The 22404-nt window shown below is 40.8% G+C and overlaps 1 protein-coding gene across 2 annotated transcripts in view; it reads right to left on the bottom strand.

Annotated features, from left to right (window-relative positions):
* The window catches only part of LOC119721291 (TOM1-like protein 2), a 33009-nt gene extending 10612 nt beyond the window's left edge, over nucleotides 1-22397 (bottom strand). For both annotated transcript variants that reach the window (XM_038191295.1, XM_038191296.1), the window contains exons 1-11: nucleotides 22290-22397; nucleotides 20172-20256; nucleotides 18061-18139; nucleotides 15584-15865; nucleotides 14082-14132; nucleotides 13152-13559; nucleotides 10332-10410; nucleotides 8198-8346; nucleotides 5010-5199; nucleotides 3418-3517; nucleotides 1366-1480 (exon numbers count right to left, since the gene is read on the bottom strand). In XM_038191295.1, the coding sequence (XP_038047223.1) occupies nucleotides 1366-1480; nucleotides 3418-3517; nucleotides 5010-5199; nucleotides 8198-8346; nucleotides 10332-10410; nucleotides 13152-13559; nucleotides 14082-14132; nucleotides 15584-15865; nucleotides 18061-18139; nucleotides 20172-20256; nucleotides 22290-22341 (1590 nt within the window). In that variant the 5' untranslated portion in view covers nucleotides 22342-22397. The remainder of the gene's footprint in view (nucleotides 1-1365; nucleotides 1481-3417; nucleotides 3518-5009; nucleotides 5200-8197; nucleotides 8347-10331; nucleotides 10411-13151; nucleotides 13560-14081; nucleotides 14133-15583; nucleotides 15866-18060; nucleotides 18140-20171; nucleotides 20257-22289) is intronic.
* Between the last annotated feature and the right edge of the window lie 7 nt (nucleotides 22398-22404).

Below are 22404 nucleotides of genomic sequence, written 5' to 3'. Positions count from 1 at the left end.
ATTCCTTGGTGCTCTTTGATAAAAAAAAGATTGAGGAGGTGCGGAAATAGAGGGCGCTGTTTGAGCTACCGCGGAACATTTTGTAAAAAAAAAAAAGATCGACGCGCATGAATAAAATCGACGCGCGCGCTGACCAGAGACCGACTTATTTTTTTTTTTGGCATAAAAGAGACTTTATGGTTTACAATACAAAATTTGTCATGTGAATGGCAACGAAACCACAACATAAAAGTAAACAGCATCCAACGCAAACCAACACACTATAACAAAAACAAAATGCCCTTAAGACTCTGAGGCAATTTCATAGTTGAAACGGTTGTTGCAATTGTTAAAAATATTTTAGAAGTACAATCTCAGAGAATTGAAGTACACTGTATGAGTGGTAAAAAGCAAATATGAGACGACATGAAATAGCTTGACATCTTGAGACTGTTCCTGGTACTTCGGGAGAAGTAAGAGTTTCGGATGGCCAGGTATTCACAAGGAAAACTAATTTGATCCCCAAAATGTGTTTGTTTTATTTTTTTTATATTCTTTATTCCTCTGAACATGCCATCGTTTAGTTTTTTCTTTTTCAGTGTGTTTATATGTCATCGATTGTAAGGAATGGATGACAATAATACATGAATATTATAAAGATGTGTTGGTTAACACTGCAAACTTAAAATAAAGTTAACAGCTTTAACTATAAATAAACAAGGGTATTGGTGCAAATGAAAAAGAAAAACCTCAAAATAAACTGTTAATAGATTCAATGGAAACAGAACAAAACAAGTGAATAACTGTATAGACGTGCTCCAAATTAAAAAAATAATCCACGTACCATGCCAAACGGTGCAAAGTTAGTCGATTAAAAAAAATCATGTCCTGATGTAGCTAAAATATCTCTGATATTTTTTTCATAATCAACTTTAAATACGTGTTATCAATAATCATGGAACTTTTTTTTTTTGGGGGGGGGGGAGTCCAAAAAGTCAGGCTTAGCTAGAATTTAAGTATCACTACATCGTCGCGTCATTGCAACAAGCCAAGAAGGTCGTAACTTCATTCTGCAACAAAATCGTATCTCGTGCAAATACGCTCCATGCAACAAGATCGTTTCACGACGTCCATTGACTTTGTGTGTACATCTGGGTTTATTTTAAGTGAGATGCGCCCTTTTGACATTCTGAAACTCGCGTTTCACACACGGCCAGTTTTAGGAGAAACGACCTTGTTGCACAGACACGACGATATATGTTGAAGTTGAGTGATCTGAGTTGAGTAAACATAGCCGAAGAGCAATTTCGTGAAACATCATTCTCATGAATGTGCCGGATAGCGTAGTGATATATTTTACCTTCTTAAACAGCTTTTCAATCTTACCTGTGCGGGTTCAGCCACTGGCGCAGCCGAGAACGGGTTGGCTCTGGCATTGACAAGGTTACCCATCGTCACGCCCGATTGGTCCAAATTCAGGATGTCTTGGTACGTGCTGCCACTGTCGGGGAAAGAGATCAGTCGAGATAGTCTGAAAGAGTTTTGCCGGCAACTGAGTGCGCAAATTCAAATTAAACGATCCTTTTGTCAGTAATTTAATTACATTTTTGGGATTTGATTAACCCTATCTCCCTAGCATGATTTACTAGGAACCATACATATGTTCCCATCCTGGCAAATTCCAACACCATATGGGAAACTGCACACATATATTTCCGACTTCATATTTCTGGAGGTGTGCCAACCCAATGTAAAAGACTGTCAGTTTAGGGGTACTGTACCCATCCAGACAGATTCCAACAAAACAGGCGTTGGGGTTTGATGGGTTGAGTTCTGTTAGGGTTAATAGAAAACCACACACAGTGCTGTGAAATAAAGGCTTCCTTTGGAAGCTTTTTGAATCACACTCAAAAACTGTTTGGCCAAAATTTCCAAAACAATTCAAAGCATGAATCTCTTCATAAGGAGTGGGACACGAATACAAAGACGGATGGGACTTTGCGAAAATACTGTCAAGATATTGTGAGTAAGTGATTGGTTATTGAGGTTTCGGCAATTCATACTTGAAACAACGGATCTATTGCGGACAAACTTGTCCGTAACTTAGGCCAGATATATATTGAGATGTCTCCGACTCCTTAACCCTAACCCCCTAGGCCCTCTGGCTAGGATGCAACCTCAATCCTGCAAAATCATTCGTTATTTCGTGAATATAGTCTGTGGAGGGTGACCACTGCCTCAATCCTCCAAAATTCCTCTGCCAATTACTGCTATGGTCTGAGGCAGTGCGAATGGCGTTTAGAAGCAGTGCGGATGAAATCATAGCTGCCAACATTTCAAAATCCCAATTAGTAATCAACCCGCGCGGTCATTTTCAACTTCTCGTTTTATCAAAAGCTTTACCAACATCGAGTACAGGTACATGGTTTACATGTACACATACATGTGCATACCCTTCTTGTTGTGAATAATAATGTACTGTAGGCCAAAAGATAATAATAAAAAAAAAAATTAATTAATTTTTAAATTAATTTTGTTTTAATGTCTGTATTTGTTTGTTGAAGTCAAATAAATAATAACATCAATAACATGTGTGCATATTTTTTTGGAGATGCATGCTATCGATGTTGAGTTTCGAGTTCGTATCATGTTTTTACACACAATGATCTATGGCCACCGTATGCAATAGAAATATCCCGCCAAGATACCTTGCAAATGCATGCTGATTTATCTTTTCTGTCCGTTGTGACAAACTCAAACTCTATTACCAATTATTCCAACCATACTCTTATTAAATTCCATGATTAAAATCTCGAACTGATGGGTCTCATCCTGGCAATAAACGACTAAATGTGCTCACGATCGTCACTGAAAAGTACTCACATACAGTACACACAACCACACATCCACGAGATGCACACAAATGACACACCATTGAAAAATATTTTTAGTCTGGTCCTCAAGTACTCCACTGCGCACACTGCATTGGTGTCTATCAGGTACTTGACTGCATTCTTATTAGACTTGTCACCAGTCCATCTATTATCGCGACATTTTGCCAGAAGTTTTCGGTCAAAAACGATACTTTACATTTTTTTTTTTTTTCGTTAGGTAGAAAATGGGAAATTTGTAATGTTTTAGTGGCAAATCGTATTTTCGTAATTTAACAAACAATTCGTAATAATTACGAAAAAATCATACTAGTTGGCAGCTATGTGAAATGCAAGAAAAACACAGGGCTGATTATGCATGGCTGAACATAACCAATGCAGGATATGGCCCACTGGCTTGACGTAATGCATCCTCCACACAGAAAAAAAGCGATACATCTTTGCCATTCATCCTCAATCCTCTAAAATCATCCAAAACTGGCAGGAGGATTTTGGAGGATTGAGGAGGGTCAGGGCTAAGCATACAGACAGCATGCAGACTTCTTACCTTTTCCTACTGTCTGTGTAGCTGGTCTGCCTACTCTGTGCAAACATGTCAAACTCGTCTGTGGGCGCAGCGGGGGCAGCATTTGTCCCTCCCGATATGTCTGAAAATGAAAATTGCACCAAAAAAATTAATCTACTTCAATGATTATTTCATCTCTTCATCCTTTCAGTGCCAAAACAAAATGTTATACCGCATTATGTCCATAGAGCTATATTAAATTACTAGAGCGCTAACTTCGTGTACAAAGTAATGCCTGCTGGGCGCAACCATGTTTGTGCACAAACCTATGGAGACCTAGAAATTTTGTACGGCTTTTGTACGTCTATTTGCATATCTGCGTTTGTATTCCATACTGGTGCGTTATCGAAGCCAATACGCCAAAAATCGCAAATGCACGATCAGCAAATGAGCGTTTCATTTTGCTCTACGCAAACAGCGCGTATTCGCTGCAGATGCTTTTTGCCATAACGCTTTTTTGAACCGTCAATGACGCGTTGTTTGCGTATGTTCTACTTGCGCATTGCATGTAGAGTACACTTTCAAAATTCAATCCATCTAATTTAATTATGTTCTACAAACACGCATCTGAATTCAAAATGTCTGCGCCCAGGACGGCTTCAAAGTGTCTCCACGTGCAGAATGAGGAGTTAGTGCTCCAGTAATTTAATATAGCTCTATGTTTATGTCAGAACTTAAAAAAAACTTGTGCCAAAGCTACCCTGGGCAATGGGAATATGTGCGCAAAAAAAGTGTATGATCTGAAAACCAACTACAGTCGAACATCTTTATAACAAGGTCCTTAGGACTTTACAAGTTAGCGCGTAATAACAAATAAAAACAAAGAAAACAAAGACAAACAACGACTTGGGACCTAAAATTGTGCTAATTATAAGCAGGATGTTGCATTAACAGTGCCTTCTTATCAAGGTTCCACTGTAAAATACTTTTTTTGTTTCATTCCAAAACTAACTACTATAGGGGAACAAAATTCCACATTCTCAATACTTCACATGTCTAACCACGTGCGAAGTAAAAGTGTCTGGGTTGGACCTTCATTATTCTTGTAAATTCTCCCAAAACCACCTATCTCCCAGATTATGAAGGATTTTGGAGGCTGTAACGAAAAACCACCAAACTACCAAACTCTTTTCTACATGTACCAATGTATGGGATGAAAGCGGGCTCTGGCATTTTTTTTTGGCAGGAAATTTGAGGAAATGTATATAACACAGGTAAGATGTCAAAAAGCCTGAAACTTTAAAATTTTTGACAGGATTTACATCCCTGCAAACTAGTGTCATCTCTGATGTAAAAGATCCCGGGATGCAGAAACAGTGGATGAATGACAACAAAGGAACGGCTTTGTCAACGTTCACCTGGATAACTTGCAATTTGAATTGGGACTTCAGGGAATTGTAATGGACTTGTGACGGCCTTGACTTCACGCCAGGAATATCACATGCAATGCAAAGGAATTATCCAATAAACAAGACCAATAGATGTACCCAGAGATGTACCCAAAGCAAAACTGAATTGAGGGGCAGGGGAGGGGGCACGGGGCGGGGAGAACAGAGACAGAGAAAGCCCCTCACCAAGACCAGCCATCTGTTGGCTCATGTCCCCTGAGCCAGCGACGGGGGCGGGCGAAGCAAAGGTGTTAGGGGCGGAGGCGGGATCTTCCGCCCCAAAGTCGATCAGGGTGGCCGTGTTGGCGGCGGCTGGCGGTGGGGCGGCGGGGGAAGAGGATGCAGGGTAGGGCGGAGGAGCGCTGTTCATTTCATTCTGTGGATGAGGTAAGAAGAAGCAACATTCGGTTTGGACTCCGTGCACAAGTAACCCCGCAGCAGGTTCCAAAGATGAAGTTTGGGGAGACCACTGGGGAGGGACATTTGAGCACATCGCCCGTCGCGCCAAATTCTCACACAAAGATGCCACGGTTTTAAGAACAGGGCGAGTCAGAATGATCCGGACCCAGGTTTACCATCTTTTTTTGTGGCAAATAGAGTATACTGAGAAAAAAAAACTGAGTGCTTCAATGGTTATTACCTTGGCTTCCACAGGAATTTTGAATTGTTCTAATTAGTGGCTGTGGTGAGGAGTTATGCCATTTTCATTGAAGTGGCTCATTTTCCAGTCTGCACACGGAATTGGTTTTGCCTTTTTTTAAAAAAATGTGTCAATAACTTCAAGTGAGTCAGTCACCATGACTAGGTTTTCATTTGGTTATAACACTGCTTCACATCAATACGCGATTTTGATAAATTGGTTGAACCATGGAACCGTGGTCAGAGTGTTTGTTAGCGTGTGTTCTTTGCTAGCGCTTTTCTTCAAAATGGTACGATGGATATACAAGAAACTTTCACCAAATATTCCCAAAACACCAACCTATATAACATATCTCATTTGCACTTGTTTTGATAATTGCTACATATTTTTAATATTTTCTTTAATTTGGGTCCAGATCATTCTGACTTGCCCTGTACATTCGGAATAACATTAGTCTTGCATATTTCCGCAGTGCACGCCTGTAACAATGTGCCAACGCGATGCGTCTCCCACCAGTCCAACTGGAGCTCTCCCGAGTGGTGGCGAAGTACCATCCACTGTCTTCATGCACAGGGTCCAATGACTAACTCAGCAAATTGCAAATAGTCGGACAGGGCTTTAAATTAATAATTCACATTTTGTGATGTCCGTGCATTCGTACCTTTTACCTCGCACGGTGCAGTAGGTATCAAAGCAGCCTTCCAAACAAACACATTCAAGTTAAAACCTGATTCATCATATGAACAACTTTGAACAACTTTGAACATCATGAACAACTTTGTAGAAGAAAAATAAAACTAAGACCACTCAAGTCGGTCCAGTAGTTTCTAGAGCCTATTTTGTGAAGCAAGGTAGGGGTAATTTTTGACACGAAAAATTACTAAACCGCGCTCGAGAATTTGACTTGCACTGTAATTGATAGAGGGATTGTTATGTAACAAAACCCACATGAAAGAAGTGTGCTTCACAAAATAGGCTCTGCAGCAAAAACTACAGGACCGAATCGGAAGATTTTGGTTTCATAATTCTTCTATAAGGATTCTCCATCAGTTGGTACAGGTGGTTTGGGTCTCAAGGTAGTGGAAGTATGCCGTTCCGTTGGGTTTTTTTTGACCACTCTGTATCATTAAAGGGTCCATAAAATGAATTTACACTGGAGCATATATGTGGTGAGTATCCATTCCTCCGAAATGCATAAAAACTACGAGACATCCCTTTTTGGTAAAAAATAAAAGTGCACTTTTGTAAACATTTTGTATGTTTCATGATTTGCCTGACAATTGAGGGCGCTGTTGCTGTGATGTCACTTCAGGAACTCACTCTTCGGGTTAGGGTTTTTCTCTTTTAAATTGTACAACAAAAATTCTGGTTATTGAAAACATGTGTGAGTTTTCTGATTGTCTGTCATATACTGAAACAACAATAAACCACTGAATACGGACATTTGTATTAGCATGAAAATAAATAACGTAAAGATTATAAACAAAGTTAAATGTAAGGCCAAAAAAAAAAAAAAAGTCGGTCTCTGGTCAGCGCGCGCGTCGATTTTAATCATGCACGTCAATCTTTTTTTTCTCCAAAATGTTCCGCGGTAGCTCCAACAGCATTAAAAAAAATTTTTTTTAACAAAGAGCACGAAGGAATGGGAAATTGCACCAAGGCAAATGATCGAGAGCACCAAGGCAAATTATGGAGGACACCAATGTACATGAGGACACCAAAAAAGCAAAATAGTACCCCACCTTGTCTGTACAATCCAAGCTTGAAGAAAAAAAAAAAGGAAAAAAAAGAAGAAAAAAGCCGCGTCCCCGCGTCAATTCCGGAACTTTGGTCTGACCAGAGACCGAATATTTTTTTTTTGGGGGGGGGCCTAACATGACGGTTTATTTAAAGGACTGAACTTTTCGCGGAGCCACCACTTTAATCTACACACATTTGACCGTGGCTGGGATTGTTTTCCCACCACCGTGTAATTTGAGCCAACCCATCTTCAAACCGAAACTAACCACAGTCCGTTCATTCATGGTATCATTCAGACCCCAAACAGCCATTAAAACCACAGAATTGCCTTGTGAAGATCAAGACTCTTTCATTTTGTCAGCAGGGGCGATCCATGGCAATCCACAATGAACAGGGGCAATTGTATACAAGCCTATGTAAATGTGCACAGGCCCGGTAGGTTTCCCGCCAAACTTTAAGCCAACCACTGGGGCCTGGCAAGTGACACCCCCTCTGGTGGATGTACCATGGTCCAAACTAGGATCTAGTGATAGGCATGCCTATCACGTGGCTGGGACAATATAAAACATTAAAATGTGAGAAGTCTTTATTCCCTGGTGACTCCGGAAATTTTTTAAATGGGCTCTATAAATTCAGGAGAGGGAAGTGTGGCCTAGTGGTTTGGGTTCGTGACTCATGATCAGATGGTCAGGGGTTCGAATCCAGCTGCTGGCCATACGTTGTGTCCTTGGGCAAGGCACTTTATCCCCACTTGCCTCTCTCCACCCAGGAGTATAAAAGGGTACCAGCATTAGCTGGGGAGTAACCTGCGATGGACTGGCGTCCTGTCCAGGGGGAATACAAATATTCTCAGTCGTTTCATGCTACTGAAACCGGAGATAAACGCCGGCCTGATGGGCCATATAGGCTCGGGACAGACTTTACTTTACTCTTTAAATTCAGGAAGCCGACACTAAAAGATTTGATATTTTGAATAGAACGAGATGCATCTTACAGTCTGTGCCGGTGGAGGTGCCTGGGGCATTGACGTGATGCCCATCTGTGGTGCCGGCTGCTGGGAGGTCTGGCTCTGTCTGTAGCGCTCAAAGCGATCATAGCGGACGAATACGTTATTCAGGTCATCGTTCACCCTCAGTAGTTCTCCTACAGACATTTAAAAAAAAAAGTAAAATTGAAATGAAACATCAAGGCTGCACACAAAATTTACTGCTGCACAGTACGTAAGCTTAAATGTAGTCTAGGCGCTAGAAGTTGTTATGGTTTTGATACGTGATAATCCACCGCAGCGATAACCAGCCGCCGCAAGAGGGCGCTATCACGACCAACCAATAATCACCCACGAACTTGTCGGTAGCAACGTCTAGGCCAACTCTTATAATCTCCCCCCGAAAAATGGGGGAAACTAGTGCGCATGCGCGACTTCGACAGGCAATTACGGTCCATTTTCAGTCCCACACATACTACACACAACAAAAGAGATGACCAGTGAAGTTGCACAAAAGTCTTGCTGCATTTTTTTATGGTACTGGAAGATATTTGAGAGTTTGCTTCGGAACTTCTATGAATTTTGTCATGAATTGCGCGCTGCACATCTTAGGCCAAACAGGTGCGCGCACATTACACAACCAATAGGAAGTGGCCTCAACGTTGTTCCGACGGGTTCGTGGGTGATATGTTGGTCGTGATAGCGCCCCCTCGCGGGGGCGGGTTATCGCCGCAGCGGGTTATCGCGTATCAAACCATAACAACGTCTAGCCCCTAGACTAGCTTAAAAGCAGTGAAGGAATCTTTTATAGGAGTTGGGAATGGTTCATAGTTGGCACAAAAATGAATGTGAATGTGTTAATGTTTGTTTTTGAGCCGCGAATATTCAAAAGTTGTACATCTGCGATGTTGACTTTGCATCAGATTCGCATGAATTCCCAGAAATTAATCAGTCTTTATTATGGAGTACATGTACATGTATGTAGAAAACATACGATACCAAAAGAATGATCATACATTTATGCTACAGTTTATCGTGAGTTCGGATCTACTAACTTGCAGTGTGGAAATTGTTGTGATTCCATTTTGTAAACCTCTTTTGTGTATATCCACTTTAAACGAGTTCAATGGCATATACATGTACATGTATCTAAAAGGCTTCCAACTTAAAGGGACATTACGTCTTGGAATGAGCCCAATTGGGCTACAGAACACATTATAAAACGAATTGATGTTTAATTGGAGAGAACTTTTAAAAATAGCATATAAATATGTACATAATCATCCTTTAAAAACTGGGCGTCTTTGTGTTATTCTTGCGAGAATGAATTTGGGGGGGGGGGGGTCAAAATTTTGGCTCTCAAAAAGCGAGCTGTTGGGTGCTAGTCGTGAATCCTGCTGCATGTGTTACACCAGTGCATGGCATTCTGCGGACGTGTGAGAAACATTGTTGAGGTATCGGTGCTGTGTGACAGAAGTAAACAACCAGGGGTTTTTTTTCTCGGGAACGGTAAGACATTAGGTTGGTTTCCTTTCAACCAGACCTTTGAAATAGGACAAGTAAACAATCCAAAGCACAACACTTTTCAGAGATTTCAGGCCGTAAATTGAGTAATTTATAGACGTCCAAGAATTGTAAGGTCAGGGAACCAGTCTAGCTGGCTTGCACTCGTTCATGGGTGTGTAATCAAATGCAAACAAAATGCGGACTATAAACTCAATATGGTAAATTATTATTACTCAAAATGGGGGCAGTATTGAAAAAAAAGCCAGTTTTTTCCAACGCTGGTCGGCTGACCAGCGTTGGAAATCTATTACAAAAATACCATTTTTTTTTACCATGTCAGCACACCAGGTGCCACGATTTCACAGCATGCTTGAGACTATTATTCAATAACAGTCCAGTTAGATATTTCCTAACAGTTTGGTTGTTTTGTCTCTTGATGTTTGCAAATGTTGTATATTCCCTTTAATTTTGTCACTTTTTGCTTTAAAAATTCCATCTGTGATCACATAATTAATATTCACCCAGCAACAATGTAGAAATACACACGGCACTATCATGTCCTTTGGAATGCAATATTACACATATAACCCCGGGTACCAGTAAATATTTTCTGAGAATTTATCTTTTTTTTCCCTACCTGTAACTTCCTCATTGTTGACGGAGCTTATCAGCTCCACGACACGCTGCTGCATTGCACGGCAGGTTTTGTTCAGATCCTGGGCGGAGAAAAAAAATTCTGACGGTTAAAACGAGGTCGCTGTTTACAAATGGTATGAAACTGAAAGGAAACAGTGCGTGTTCAACAACTGTGTAATAAAAACAAAATGGCTGTACTAGGAATTTCATGGCAAACAGAGAGAAAATGACAATATGTGACCTGTTCTGTCAAAAGCAGACGCTTCTGGGCAGAGGTTGAAATTAAGATAGGGCCAAAAATGCTGTGGGGGTGATTTTTTTCGATTTTCAAATTTTTGCATTTTTGTAATCCTGAACATGTCTAAAATATACTATTAAAGTTTGAAACCCTAATTTGAACTCTAAATATAGTATTTTTGATGATTTGTTAAGGTATATCAGTTAAAGAAATTACTGTTTTGTGACGTTCGTGGCCATTTTCTCCGTTTTCTACTTTTCGACACAGTGAACTTCAAAATAGCATAACTCTGCCCAGGAATGACCGATTTCAAAAATTAAACCACCAATTAAAAAGAAAAAGAACATGCTTTAACAATATGCAAAAATCTCATTTTTGACCTTTTGCCCAGAAAAGTCTGATTTTGACAGAACAGGTCACATATATGACAAAATAGCAATATTTCAAAACTCATGGTTTTGACTGCGAGTGCCTTTGGAGGTAAGTCCAACTTATTCTAGTGAGTGAAATTTGCTTAGACAATTTGCTAAGCTGAAAGTGACTAGGACAAGATAATACAAAAGATGATATCTTTTTTATTTGAGAAAATAACAGGTTTTTTTTTCTGTGTTATACGTACGTAACATGGACAGACACACTGCAAGGAAAAGGGTGGTTAGGACAAATTAAGTTTCTAATAGGCACTTCCAGTGACATTATTAAGCCATTTTACATTGTTATCAAACCAAAATATAACAGTTTTCACACTGGCTTCAAATTTATGATGTGATTAGGGTTACGTACGAACAGGAACAGACATTTTGTTACAAATGTCCAGTCTGCTCGTACGTATAAATCCTGATTATATAATATCAAATAATTCTTCACATCGACTCCGAGTTTTCTAGGTTTTAACTGATAGCATTCCTCCAGGGTACATCTTCTTAAATCAGACAACATTAGGGAATCTTTAAATGTTATGCTTACTTCTTGACTTTATCTAAAATGTCTGTCCTTCGTTACATATGCAACACTTTTAAAAACGATATCCACTATATTTTTCTAAAATACAAAACCAGTTATATCCTTTGCAGGTGAGGATAATTGTTTAAAGCTTGCAATGTTTACAGCAAAAATTGAGAGACCAAGATCCTAGTTTTATAATCAAAAATCAAAAGGTCTTCTCACAAGTCACACTTTTGGGCCCATTGGTGTGGAATTGCCCAACTATGAGCTGGGCAATTCAGTAAATTTGGATGTTCATGTCAGACACTTCAATGAGCTGCTGTTGGAAAAGTGAATGTGATACTTCACTTATACAGCCTGTCTAAAAAAAAATGGTACATGTACAATCAGAAAAAAAATTGGTTAAATATGAAATTTCAAAATAAGTCATTCTTACTTGGCATAATATTAAAGAACAGAGACTGGGCTTTCCAATAGTGTTTGTTTGATCTTATTTGCTTTTGTCAATTCAGAGATATAATCAATTTAGTGCGATACACCAAAATCGATTTTGTGCCACTTTTATGCATGGGCAGAGTTGTTTCGAGTACTGGGCCATGCTGTCTTGAAGCTCACAAAAGATTGCAATTTGGCAAAAGAAACAAACTCGATTTTTGTGTTCCGCAGTAAACTGGAGTTATCTCTGGATGGACAAAAGCAAATGAGATGAAACAAAAAGTATTGGAAACCCTGGTCTTTTTTCTTTAATGTGATGCTCAAAACGACTTACTTATGTTGAGATTTAATATTGAAAAAAAAATTGTTTTTGATTGTACCATTTTTTTTTTGAGACAGGCTGTAGTGTGACATCTAATGAGTAGAAAACAATTACAGACCAAACTAAAGGTACAACCACAATTAACGACCTTGTTCAAGTAAATACGTTGAATTTTACGGAAGTTGCCAAACTGCCAATTTAAAGGTAGAGTAGATCATTTGTCATTTATGCATTTTTTTTCGTTTGAAGCAACAAAAGTGCTCAAATCTAAAGAATGGTGCTTAACAACTAACCTGATGAATTAAAGCTCAGTGAATGCTAAATATTCTGAGAAAACAATATTCTAGTATCTTGATTTCAGGTCAACAGTACAATTTTTGACCGAGTATTTCCAGTTTTGTTTGGACGAACATGGTAAATGGTAATGTAAGTGCAGGAGAGCAAAATCTCGCATTTTGAATTGGGAATGAGTTAACTTCAGTTTTGTGAATGCCATATCATTCTAGGCGCGTAGCCAGAGTTTTTTGCTTGCTCGTTGCAAAATGGAATTTTTGTCCCGTTTACGTTTCGCCGTCCCGATATTGCTTCCATCAGCATCCCGGTTTTGTTTTTAAAATCTCTAGCGTGTTGCACTCTGCACCTACTGGCTACACCTTTGTATCGTTCGTACTAAGAACAAACAGGGCTCATTTTCATGACACTACTAAGCAGAAAATATGCTAGAGCAAAACTTCACTGGTAAGCAAAAATCAGCTGTAATTCAAACTAAAGCAGCATACAAAATGGGGCAATTTAGCTGGTAACTTGGTTTTTGCTAAGCGGATGTTTTCTATGCTTGACAAATTTCTGGGGTATTGTATTAATTTTACTATGACCCTTACCAGTAGAAGCTGCAGGTCGTTTGGATCCTCCTGGCCGGGCACCATCTCGGTCAGCATCTCCGACATGACCCTGACGTTGCCCAACACGACCTCCAGGTCACGCCTCATCTTGGCAAGCTGCTCTGGAGCCAAGCCGGCCGCGGGAGGGGCCACGCTGGGCTGCGGAGGGGCCATGCCGGGCTGGGGAGGGGACTGCGCAGCCACGGCCACCGGTCCGGTGTTCAGAGGGGGGGACTGGGGATAGGCAGTCTGCTGCGGAGGGTAAGGGGTCTGCTGCGTAGGGTAAGGGGTCTGCTGCGGAGGGTAGGGGCTCTGCTGGGGAGGGTAGGGGCTCTGCTGGGGAGGGTAGGGGGTCATCTGGGGTTGCATCTGGGGTTGCATCTGGGGTTGCGTCTGGGGTTGTGAATTCTGTGACATCGGGGAAAAAAAAGAAGGTTGAATGCTGTTTTTACCCTAATGTCCTGAGGGCTCTTTGGGGGTCAAGGACCAAAAAACCACAGAATACTACACGAGTTGTGCACACTTGTATGGAAAGAAATGCATACTACAGGTTACTACTCAGTAGTATTTTGTAGCTTTAGGTGAGGTTAGGGTCAATGAACACTGCTTGATACAAAGCTTTTAGTAATAACATACATTACGTCCCCTTTGGCTATGAGATTTTTGGTACAATTGTCCCGAGACACCTGTGGCCAAAAATCCATTCCAGAGCCACTAATGAAAGTCATATTTTAAAATATTTTGAAAACAGTCTAACTTTCAACATACCGAACGCACTGAAGGTATGTTTTTTGCACACAAACCCAGGGTTTTTTTTCGATAGAAATGTCAAATTTGCAAATTTTAATCTTCAAAATCAAATTTCACATCCACAAAACAAAACGGTATTCTTGAAGGCCTTTCAACAGAAAACATGATTTTGTCCAATACCTGTCTGGTCGGAGCCGGGCGCCTGCTGGCTGGGTCCACTTCTGGTGTTGCCTAGAGAAGGAAAATATGCAGTCAATTAAGTAATTAATTAACCCTAATTCCCTAGGCCTTTTTGCTAGGATGTAGCCTCAATCCTGCAAAATCCTGCAATTGGCCTCATGGAAAAAATAGCATATTAGCCTCAATCCTGCAAATTCCTCCATTATTCCTCCATTATGCGTGTTCTTTCAGCAAAACGAAAATAATTCACACACATCCCTATGTGAATTTTTTTTGTTTTGCTGAACGAACACTTACTCTTTGTGTGATCCATGGACAGAACTTTACCACGGTAGTTGTGTTGTTTAAAATTCCGTAACTTGAAAAGTACACGAGTGATATGTATGATTCTTGTACTAAAAGAAAGCTTATGAATTGGGCTTTCATATTCTAGATTTTGATAGTGCTACATGCAGAACTTCACTAAAACAATGGTCCCGACATTTGGGTTTCCTACTCACCCTGTACAATGGAACACAAAGTAGTACATGAGCGAATTTGTAAACCCTAACTCCCTCGGCCTTTTTTCTAGAATGTAGCCTCAATCCTGCAAAATCCTGCAATTGGCCTCATGGAAAAATAGTATATATAGCCTCCATTCCCTGCAAAATCTTACGGCAGTGACTGTCAATATATACGAGGCTTGGCCAGTGACATCCTGGAGCAGTACGGAGGATTTCAAGCATAATCCAGGCCTATATTTATGCATGGCTGAGCAAAAACAACACAAGGTCTGGCCCAAGACCTTGACAAAGTGCATCCTACGAAATCAGTAACGCACTTTTGCCATGTAACCTCAATCCTCTAAATTCCTCCACTTTGGCAAAGAGGATTTTGAAGGATTCAGGGCGGTTGGGGTTAACGACTCACTCATCCTGAACCACCCTGTCTACTCTTCCCTGTGCTGCCCCCAAACCACCTATTAGCATTCTACAATGTTATGGCTTCATCAGGGCATAAATACAATGTAATACACAGTAAAACAGGTGCTAATTTGTTAACGACTCACTCACCCTAAGCCACCCTGTCTCTTTTTCCCTGTACTGCCCCAATTTTACGGCTTCATCGGGGAATAAATACAATGTAATACATATTAGTACATGTGTTAACCCTAACCCCTTGGGTATATTTACTAGAAAGTATCCTGAATCCGCCAAAATCCATCAATTTTGCCATGCAAAAAAATTCTGGCGGCCAGCGAGTCCATCAGAATCCACCAGTTAGCCGGGAGTAAATCTGTTGAGATCCTGAATCCATCAAATTCCCCAAACTGCTCAATATGGAGGCATCCTGAATCCATAAAAAAATCCTGCAGTAGCGCTAGGCTTCATGTCCTGAATCCATCAAAATCCCCCAACTTTTTCAATATCGAAGTATCCTGAATCTGCCGAAATCCCCCGAAAAACAGGGGTGTGGATTTTGATGGATTCAGGTACCTTAGGGTTAATGTGTTAACGACTCACTCTCTGAGGAGTTACAATCGGCGACAGCTCGTCCAGGTTGGTGGCGGGGAACTCGATGCCCTTCTGCTTGAGCTCCTCGTAGACCTTGACCACGCCCTGCAGGTCGGGCTTGGCCCGGAAGGCGTCGGCCCAGGACTGGATGATGCTGAGGATCTTCTCCTGGACCACTGTGGGCGGGTTCATGTTGGGCTGGATGATCTTGACGAGCTCCTTGACGAATTCTTGCTTGCAGACCAAGACATGGAAACGGTGGCCGCAGTTCTTGACGCATGTCTCCAAGACCTGGGGGGAAGGGGGGGGGGGGTTGAGAGAAGGAAGGGAAACAGAAATGAAAGGAGGGCAAAGGATGTGAGAGGCAGCGGAGGAAGTATCAGGAACTGACATAAGTTTTGATACTTTGACAATTTTCGTCCTGGAGAAAAGCTGTTTTGAATCATTGGACTTCTAACAACATGTTTTAGAATGATTATATAGAACTAATGTTTTCGTATTTGATTATCCGCTACTTTCCATTTCATCCATTAGAACAGTACAAAGCATTTAGGTGTCAACTGAAGATGGCTAAACTCACTTTCCTGTTAGACAATATTGCTCCAAATTATGACTTATTATGACTTCAATTTTTAAGGTTGCAGTGGGTTTCTTAAAGTTAGATCTTATCAGTTTTCATCGAGGCGAGAATCTTTATGTGCATAACATGGAATTTTGTGTCAGGGTGATGTAAATCAATATTAGGTTTTGCCCTTCACTGACATACACTGCATACTCAGTGTGTTACCTCCCGAGTGAAAGATGGAAAAAATCACTCGGGTGGGACTCGAACCCACGACCTCCTGCTCAAACCCACGGGAGGTTTCACACTGAGTATATAGTGTCAATACGTTAGTGAAGGACAAAACTTAATTTTGATTTACGCCCCCCCCCCCCCCCCCCCCCCCCCCGCCCCCGGCACAAATTTATCTAATGAATTGTTTGATAGCAGGATCTCCTGCAACATGTGCATCAGATTCGAACCAGCCAACCGATCCCGCAAGCTCGGTGGTCGAGTGGTGAGACGTCTGCTCTAGAAAGCAGGAGGTTGTGGATTTGAGTCCCACCCAAGTGATTTTTTTCCAACTTTCACTCGGGAGGTAACACACTGGGTATACAGTGTCAATACTTCGGTGAAGGGCAAAACCTAATATTGATTTTTCTGTGAGAAAGATCCTGCTCGGATCGGGGCTGTATTATTTTTGCAATCTGTATATATCAGGGCAGTAAGCATGTTGCAGAGGATTTCTCTTCACTCTGTCTATTTAACAATGACACAAGATGTCATGGGTACTTCACTTGCCATATAAATTAACCCTATCCCTGCTCAATGCAACAGAAAGCAACAAAGGTAAAAAAGTTGTTGCATACTGTTGCATTGAGCAGCCAACTCAAGTCCCCGTGCTTTGTTGCATCTTGTTGCATTTAGCAGGGTAACTGCTCATAGTGCCAAGGTGATACAACAGAATCCACTGTTGCACTTGGTTGCATTTAGCAGGGTTTATAACTGCTTGGTGCCAAGGCTGGTATGCACTGGGTTCACTGCACAATGCAACAGAATCCACTGTTGCAATTTGGTTGCATTTAGCAGGGTAACTGCTTGGTGCTAAGGCTGGTATGCACTGGGCTCACTGCACAATGCAACAAAATCCACTGTTGCACTTGGTTGCATTTAGCAGGGTAACTGCTTGGTCCCAAGGCTGGTATGCACTTGGCTAACTGCACAATGCAACAGAATCCACTGTTGCAATTTGTTGCATTTAGCAGGGTAACTGCTTGGTGCCAAGGCTGGTTTGCACTGGGTTCACTGCACAATGCAACAGAATCCACTGTTGCAATTTGTTGCATTTAGCAGGGTAACTGCTTGGTGCTAAGGCTGGTATGCACTGGGTTCACTGCGCAATGCAACATAATCCACTGTTGCAATTTGGTTGCATTTAGCAGGGTAACTGCTTGGTGCCAAGGCTGGTGTGTACTGGGCTCACTGCACAATGCAACAGAATCCACTGTTGCAATTTGGTTGCATTTAGCAGGGTAACTGCTTAGTGCCAAGGCTGGTATGCACTGGGTTCACTGCACAATGTACATGATGTAACAGAATCCACTGTTGCAATTTGGTTGCATTTAGCAGGGTTTATAACTGCTTGGTGCCAAGGCTGGTATGCACTGGGCTCACTGCACAATGCAACAGAATCCACTGTTGCACTTGGTTGCATTTAGCAGGGTTTATAACTGCTTGGTGCCAAGGCTGGTATGTACTGGGCTCACTGCACAATGCAACAGAATCCACTGTTGCAATTTGTTGCATTTAGCATAGTCCTCATTTTGGCCAAGCTGCATTTTGTTGCATTTGGCAGGGTGCCTAGAGAAAAACTGTTGGGGTTAGGTTGAAAGACAAACTTTATGCGTTTAATTCTCAAAACACCGGGTCGGATATTTATACTCACTGTGAGCGCAAACATGACTTCTTTCCAATTCTTATTCCCCATCAGCCTCTTCTTGATGGCTTTGACAGAATCTTTGGGCCTGCAAAGAATTAGATAACAATTGTAAACATTTTAGTTGAACAGGTTCCAGCAAGTGACAAAATGAACTGATTTCAATTTGATTGAGGTCTCAATTCACATCATGAAGGAGCTATCCACAATTTTTTTTGCACAACTGAGTGAAGCCATGTGAAGGTGGGGTGCTGTGGTCCAATGGTTACGGTGTTCGACTCGTGAGCCATGGTACATGGGTTCGAATCTTGACGTGGAACATGGTGCTTGTGCTCTTGAGCATTACACTTTACCATTACTGCTTCGTCCTTCGGATGGGACGCAAAGCCGGAGGTCCCGTGTGTTGTGTAATGCACGTTAACTCTAACCCACCTCACTCCTCCAAAATCCTCCTGGCGGTTTTGGAGGATTCTAGAGGATTGAGGATGAATGGTGATTGAATCAAATGAGGATTCTGGAGGATTGAGGATGAATGGTGATTGAAGCACATGAGGATTTTGGAGGATTGAGGATGAATGGTGATTGAAGCACAAGAGGATTTTGGAGGATTGAGGATGAATGCATTTTGAGGCAGGACTGTCTGAGGATTTTGAAGGATTTGGTGTTGGTTATCCTTCATTTAAACACGAGTGCAAAGTTTTGGGATGAGGAGGATTTTGGAGGATTGAGGATGAATGCATTTTGAGGCAGGACTGTCTGACAATTTTGAAAAATTTAGGCGGAGTTGCAAAATTTTGGAAAATTTTGGAGGATTTTGGAGGATTGAGGATGGTTGTAAGCAACAAGGGCCTAGGGGGTTAGGGTTAAAGAACCCAGTAACACTTCTCGCTAAGAGAAGGGGTTTGCCCCGGTGTTTCTGGCAGTGGCTACAATATGCCCTGCAGCACCTTGTAAACCCTTACAAGATGCTACATAATGGGTCTCGTATTTCTTATCAACTTCATTTACCTGTCTTTAAAAATAGACATAATTACCAGCGCCTTGACTACCTAATTGTTGGTAGATACGTGCGCTATATAAGACTCCAGTATTATTCAAATTATGAAACTCAGCAGAATAAATTGGAGTATATCCAATCTTTTTAAATAGATGGATCGTTTAGTAGTCTGGTGACAAGGCTGTGGGGAGAATGTACATAGAATAGGCTAAGAACCAGACGTTTCTTCTGACACGATTAACACGAGCAGTGATAAAGAAATTGTTGGACTGATTGTTTCCCACAATTTGCACGGTTTCACAATCTCAAATTTTTGAGCGAGAAACACTACGCCAAAAAAAAAATTGTGTTTCTGGTTACCCCACCCCAACCTAGAAAATGATGCAGAACCTTACAAAAAGAAAGTTATGTTGATGCCCGCCCTACTTTTCGCAGTCATCGCCCTAAATTTGTGAATTTTTACATTTCATGTTTTGTAAGTTGGTCGCCAATGTGGTCTTAACATGCCTTGCAGTGAATGCAGAATGAACAGTTGATTTACAACTTAACCGTTACGAATTCATGGAGAACAAAAATTTGAAAAAAAAAAACCCAATTAATCGACCAACATTCCATCCTAATATTTCTGGCTATAAAAAAAAATAGAGCAACCCCCCCCCCCAAGGAACATTTTATCCACCCCTATTTGTTTTCATTTCTAAGGAAAACATGGTCTAAGGCCAAAAAAAAAAAGTCTCCGGTTTGAAAAAGTTGAAATGAAAAAGTTTTTTTTTCAATGAAAGATGATGTCTCAAAACCGCCAAACTCACTGGTTTGACTGGAATCCTGCTGCTGCACAATTTTAACGTGTTTTTAGATTGGGTTATGGTCGAGAATAAGCTTTATGTGGCCTCTCTGGACTCCCATATATTTGCACAAAGTTTAGTCGGGCACCATTTGCAGTCATCAGCCGACATTTGAAGCAAAAAAATCAGGTAAAAAAAAAAAAAAAAGCCGCGTCGCCGCACCACTTCTTGGGCAAGCTCCATACCAGAAACCGGAGACTTTTGGGGGGGGGGGCCTAATATTAAAATTCTTAAATTTTTGGACCCAATTTATCAACATCAAAAAGTGGGCATCTTACCCGTCCTCTGTTTCATTGACAATGTCACAGATCTCCATGTTCAGGCCCCAATCCTCGGAGGCTAATCCCTCCGAGGTGGCCCTCTCTGTTGGCAAAAAGAAAAGGTAAAATACAATTTTAGTTAAAACTCTACCACTTTGGTCTCATTGACACATGTATGTATAATGTAGTACGGATGTGACATTTTAACATTTCAAAGAAAAAATCTTAATCCATTTACAAATTTTAAATTTTTTTTAACGAAGCCTACATTATAAAAAAGTGATTATGTTAAAGGGAATATACATCATTTGCTTTTGCTGTAATTTTCAGAAATGGATGGAATTGGGGGGTTCGTATTATATAGCAAATATTGTTACAGTGACTTTTTTTAAGTTTTGGGTTCGAAAATACTATAAAAACTAAGAAAACCTTCATTTTCCTGTAGTCTGGTTCCCTGACTCCATTTAAGAAGAAACAGAGCAGTTTATGTACATTGGGGAATTGTAAGGTCAGGGAACCAGCCTAGCTGGCTTGTACCCATTCATAGGTTTCTAATCGATTGCAAACAAGTGCGATGGTCAATTGGGGCCAGTATTTGAAAAAAAAGCCAGTTGTTTCCAACGCTGATCGGCCGATCAGCGTTGGAAATTGATACAAAAATACCACTTTTCTTGAAAATGACAGTATACCAGGTGCCATGATTTTACAGGATACTTTACACTGTCATTCACTAATAGTCCAGCAAGGTATTTCAAAATGATTTGGTAGTTTTATTTTTTGATGTTTGCAAATGTTGTATTTTCCCTTTAACTCGATATGCCCTCAAAGTTACTGCATTTCACAAAGAATCAAGGATTCCTTTAAATTTTTTTAACCCTAACTCCCCAGGTATTTTTGCTAGGATGCAACCTCAATCCTGCAAAATCCCTCAGCTGCCTCCAAGTAAAAATAGCATACAGCCTCAATCCTCTAAAATCATCTAAAATGATTAAGGCCTATCGACAGTTTGCACGGAAAGCAAATAGTATCCAGACACCACTTCAACCGTCAACGGTGTTGTACATGTACGTGTACAATGTCTATGGAGAGTCAAGACAATTTTCAAGGTATTCCCAAACAAATTAGATTTGTTTAAGCTTATACCCTATAAAAAAAGGGGCATCAGGTTGCAACAAAATAAAGACATTTTTCCGCTTACACAATCAATCATTCATGGCACTAATAAAGTAAAATGATTCGGTAACGAATCAATGCACATTCAGCACAATTTATTAAAATTACTGATAAAATCACAAGTCATTCATCAGCTGTATTACAATATACAGTTACATGTAACACTCATGGGAAAGATTACCATATCTGGCCATCACTTGTCACCCTGTGCACAAACCCTGAGACTGGTCTGAAAAAAAAAGTGTTTTCTCAGTAACTGCTTCAATGTTTTCCCTGCTTTATTGGGCTTTTTAGGACATATTATCACTTTCTGATGGCTGATAGGTCACTGCAGGGTAAAATTAGTGATGTCAATGTATGGAATTCTTCCCCCCCCCCAAAAAAAATGTTGGACACCAATCCAAAACTAAAGAGATTTAATTTGAACTGAAGCGATCTAGAACGAAGAAAATTCTAGAACTAGAAATTAAAGAAAACGACTGTCAATGAGTGTTTCTCACTTCTCACTCTCGGTGCTCAGCAAGAAACCTGTATTTATCGACAGTTTTACAAATTACCATGATTACACAATGATCACAACAGTAAAACGATTCGGTAATTAATCAATGCACATTCAGTACAAAGTATTAAAAAACACTGATAAAAACATGAGTCATTCCTCTACAGCTATATCCCAGTAGGCCTACACAGATAACAATGAACCCAATGACACAAATCCACAATGACATTCAATGTAGTATGACTATGAGAAAATAACATTGGCCATTGAAATTGAATGAAAGGCAATGTGTGCATGACGTGCGAAGTCTTGGCCTTGCGCACAGGGTCACCAAAACCGTTCCGTTAAAACGACCCACTCCTTATTATTACAAAAACACCGCCACATCCAAAAGCCTGAAAGATGACAGAACCATTCTAAACACTTTGCCACAAAGTCAGTGGAGGTTTTCGAGGGTAACTCACCTATCCTTTGCCCGACGGGCGTTACGAACGGACTGGAACCGAAAAACGACATCTTGGAAATATCGTGACTGGTAATAAGCACGAGACCAACACAACACAACAGGTATTACTGCAC

This window comes from Patiria miniata, unplaced genomic scaffold (genome assembly GCF_015706575.1).
Source record: "Patiria miniata isolate m_02_andy unplaced genomic scaffold, ASM1570657v1 HiC_scaffold_13, whole genome shotgun sequence".
Taxonomy (NCBI): domain Eukaryota; kingdom Metazoa; phylum Echinodermata; class Asteroidea; order Valvatida; family Asterinidae; genus Patiria; species Patiria miniata.
The sequence above is the reverse complement of the archived record's forward strand: the minus strand, read 5'-3'. Positions and strand labels throughout refer to the sequence as shown.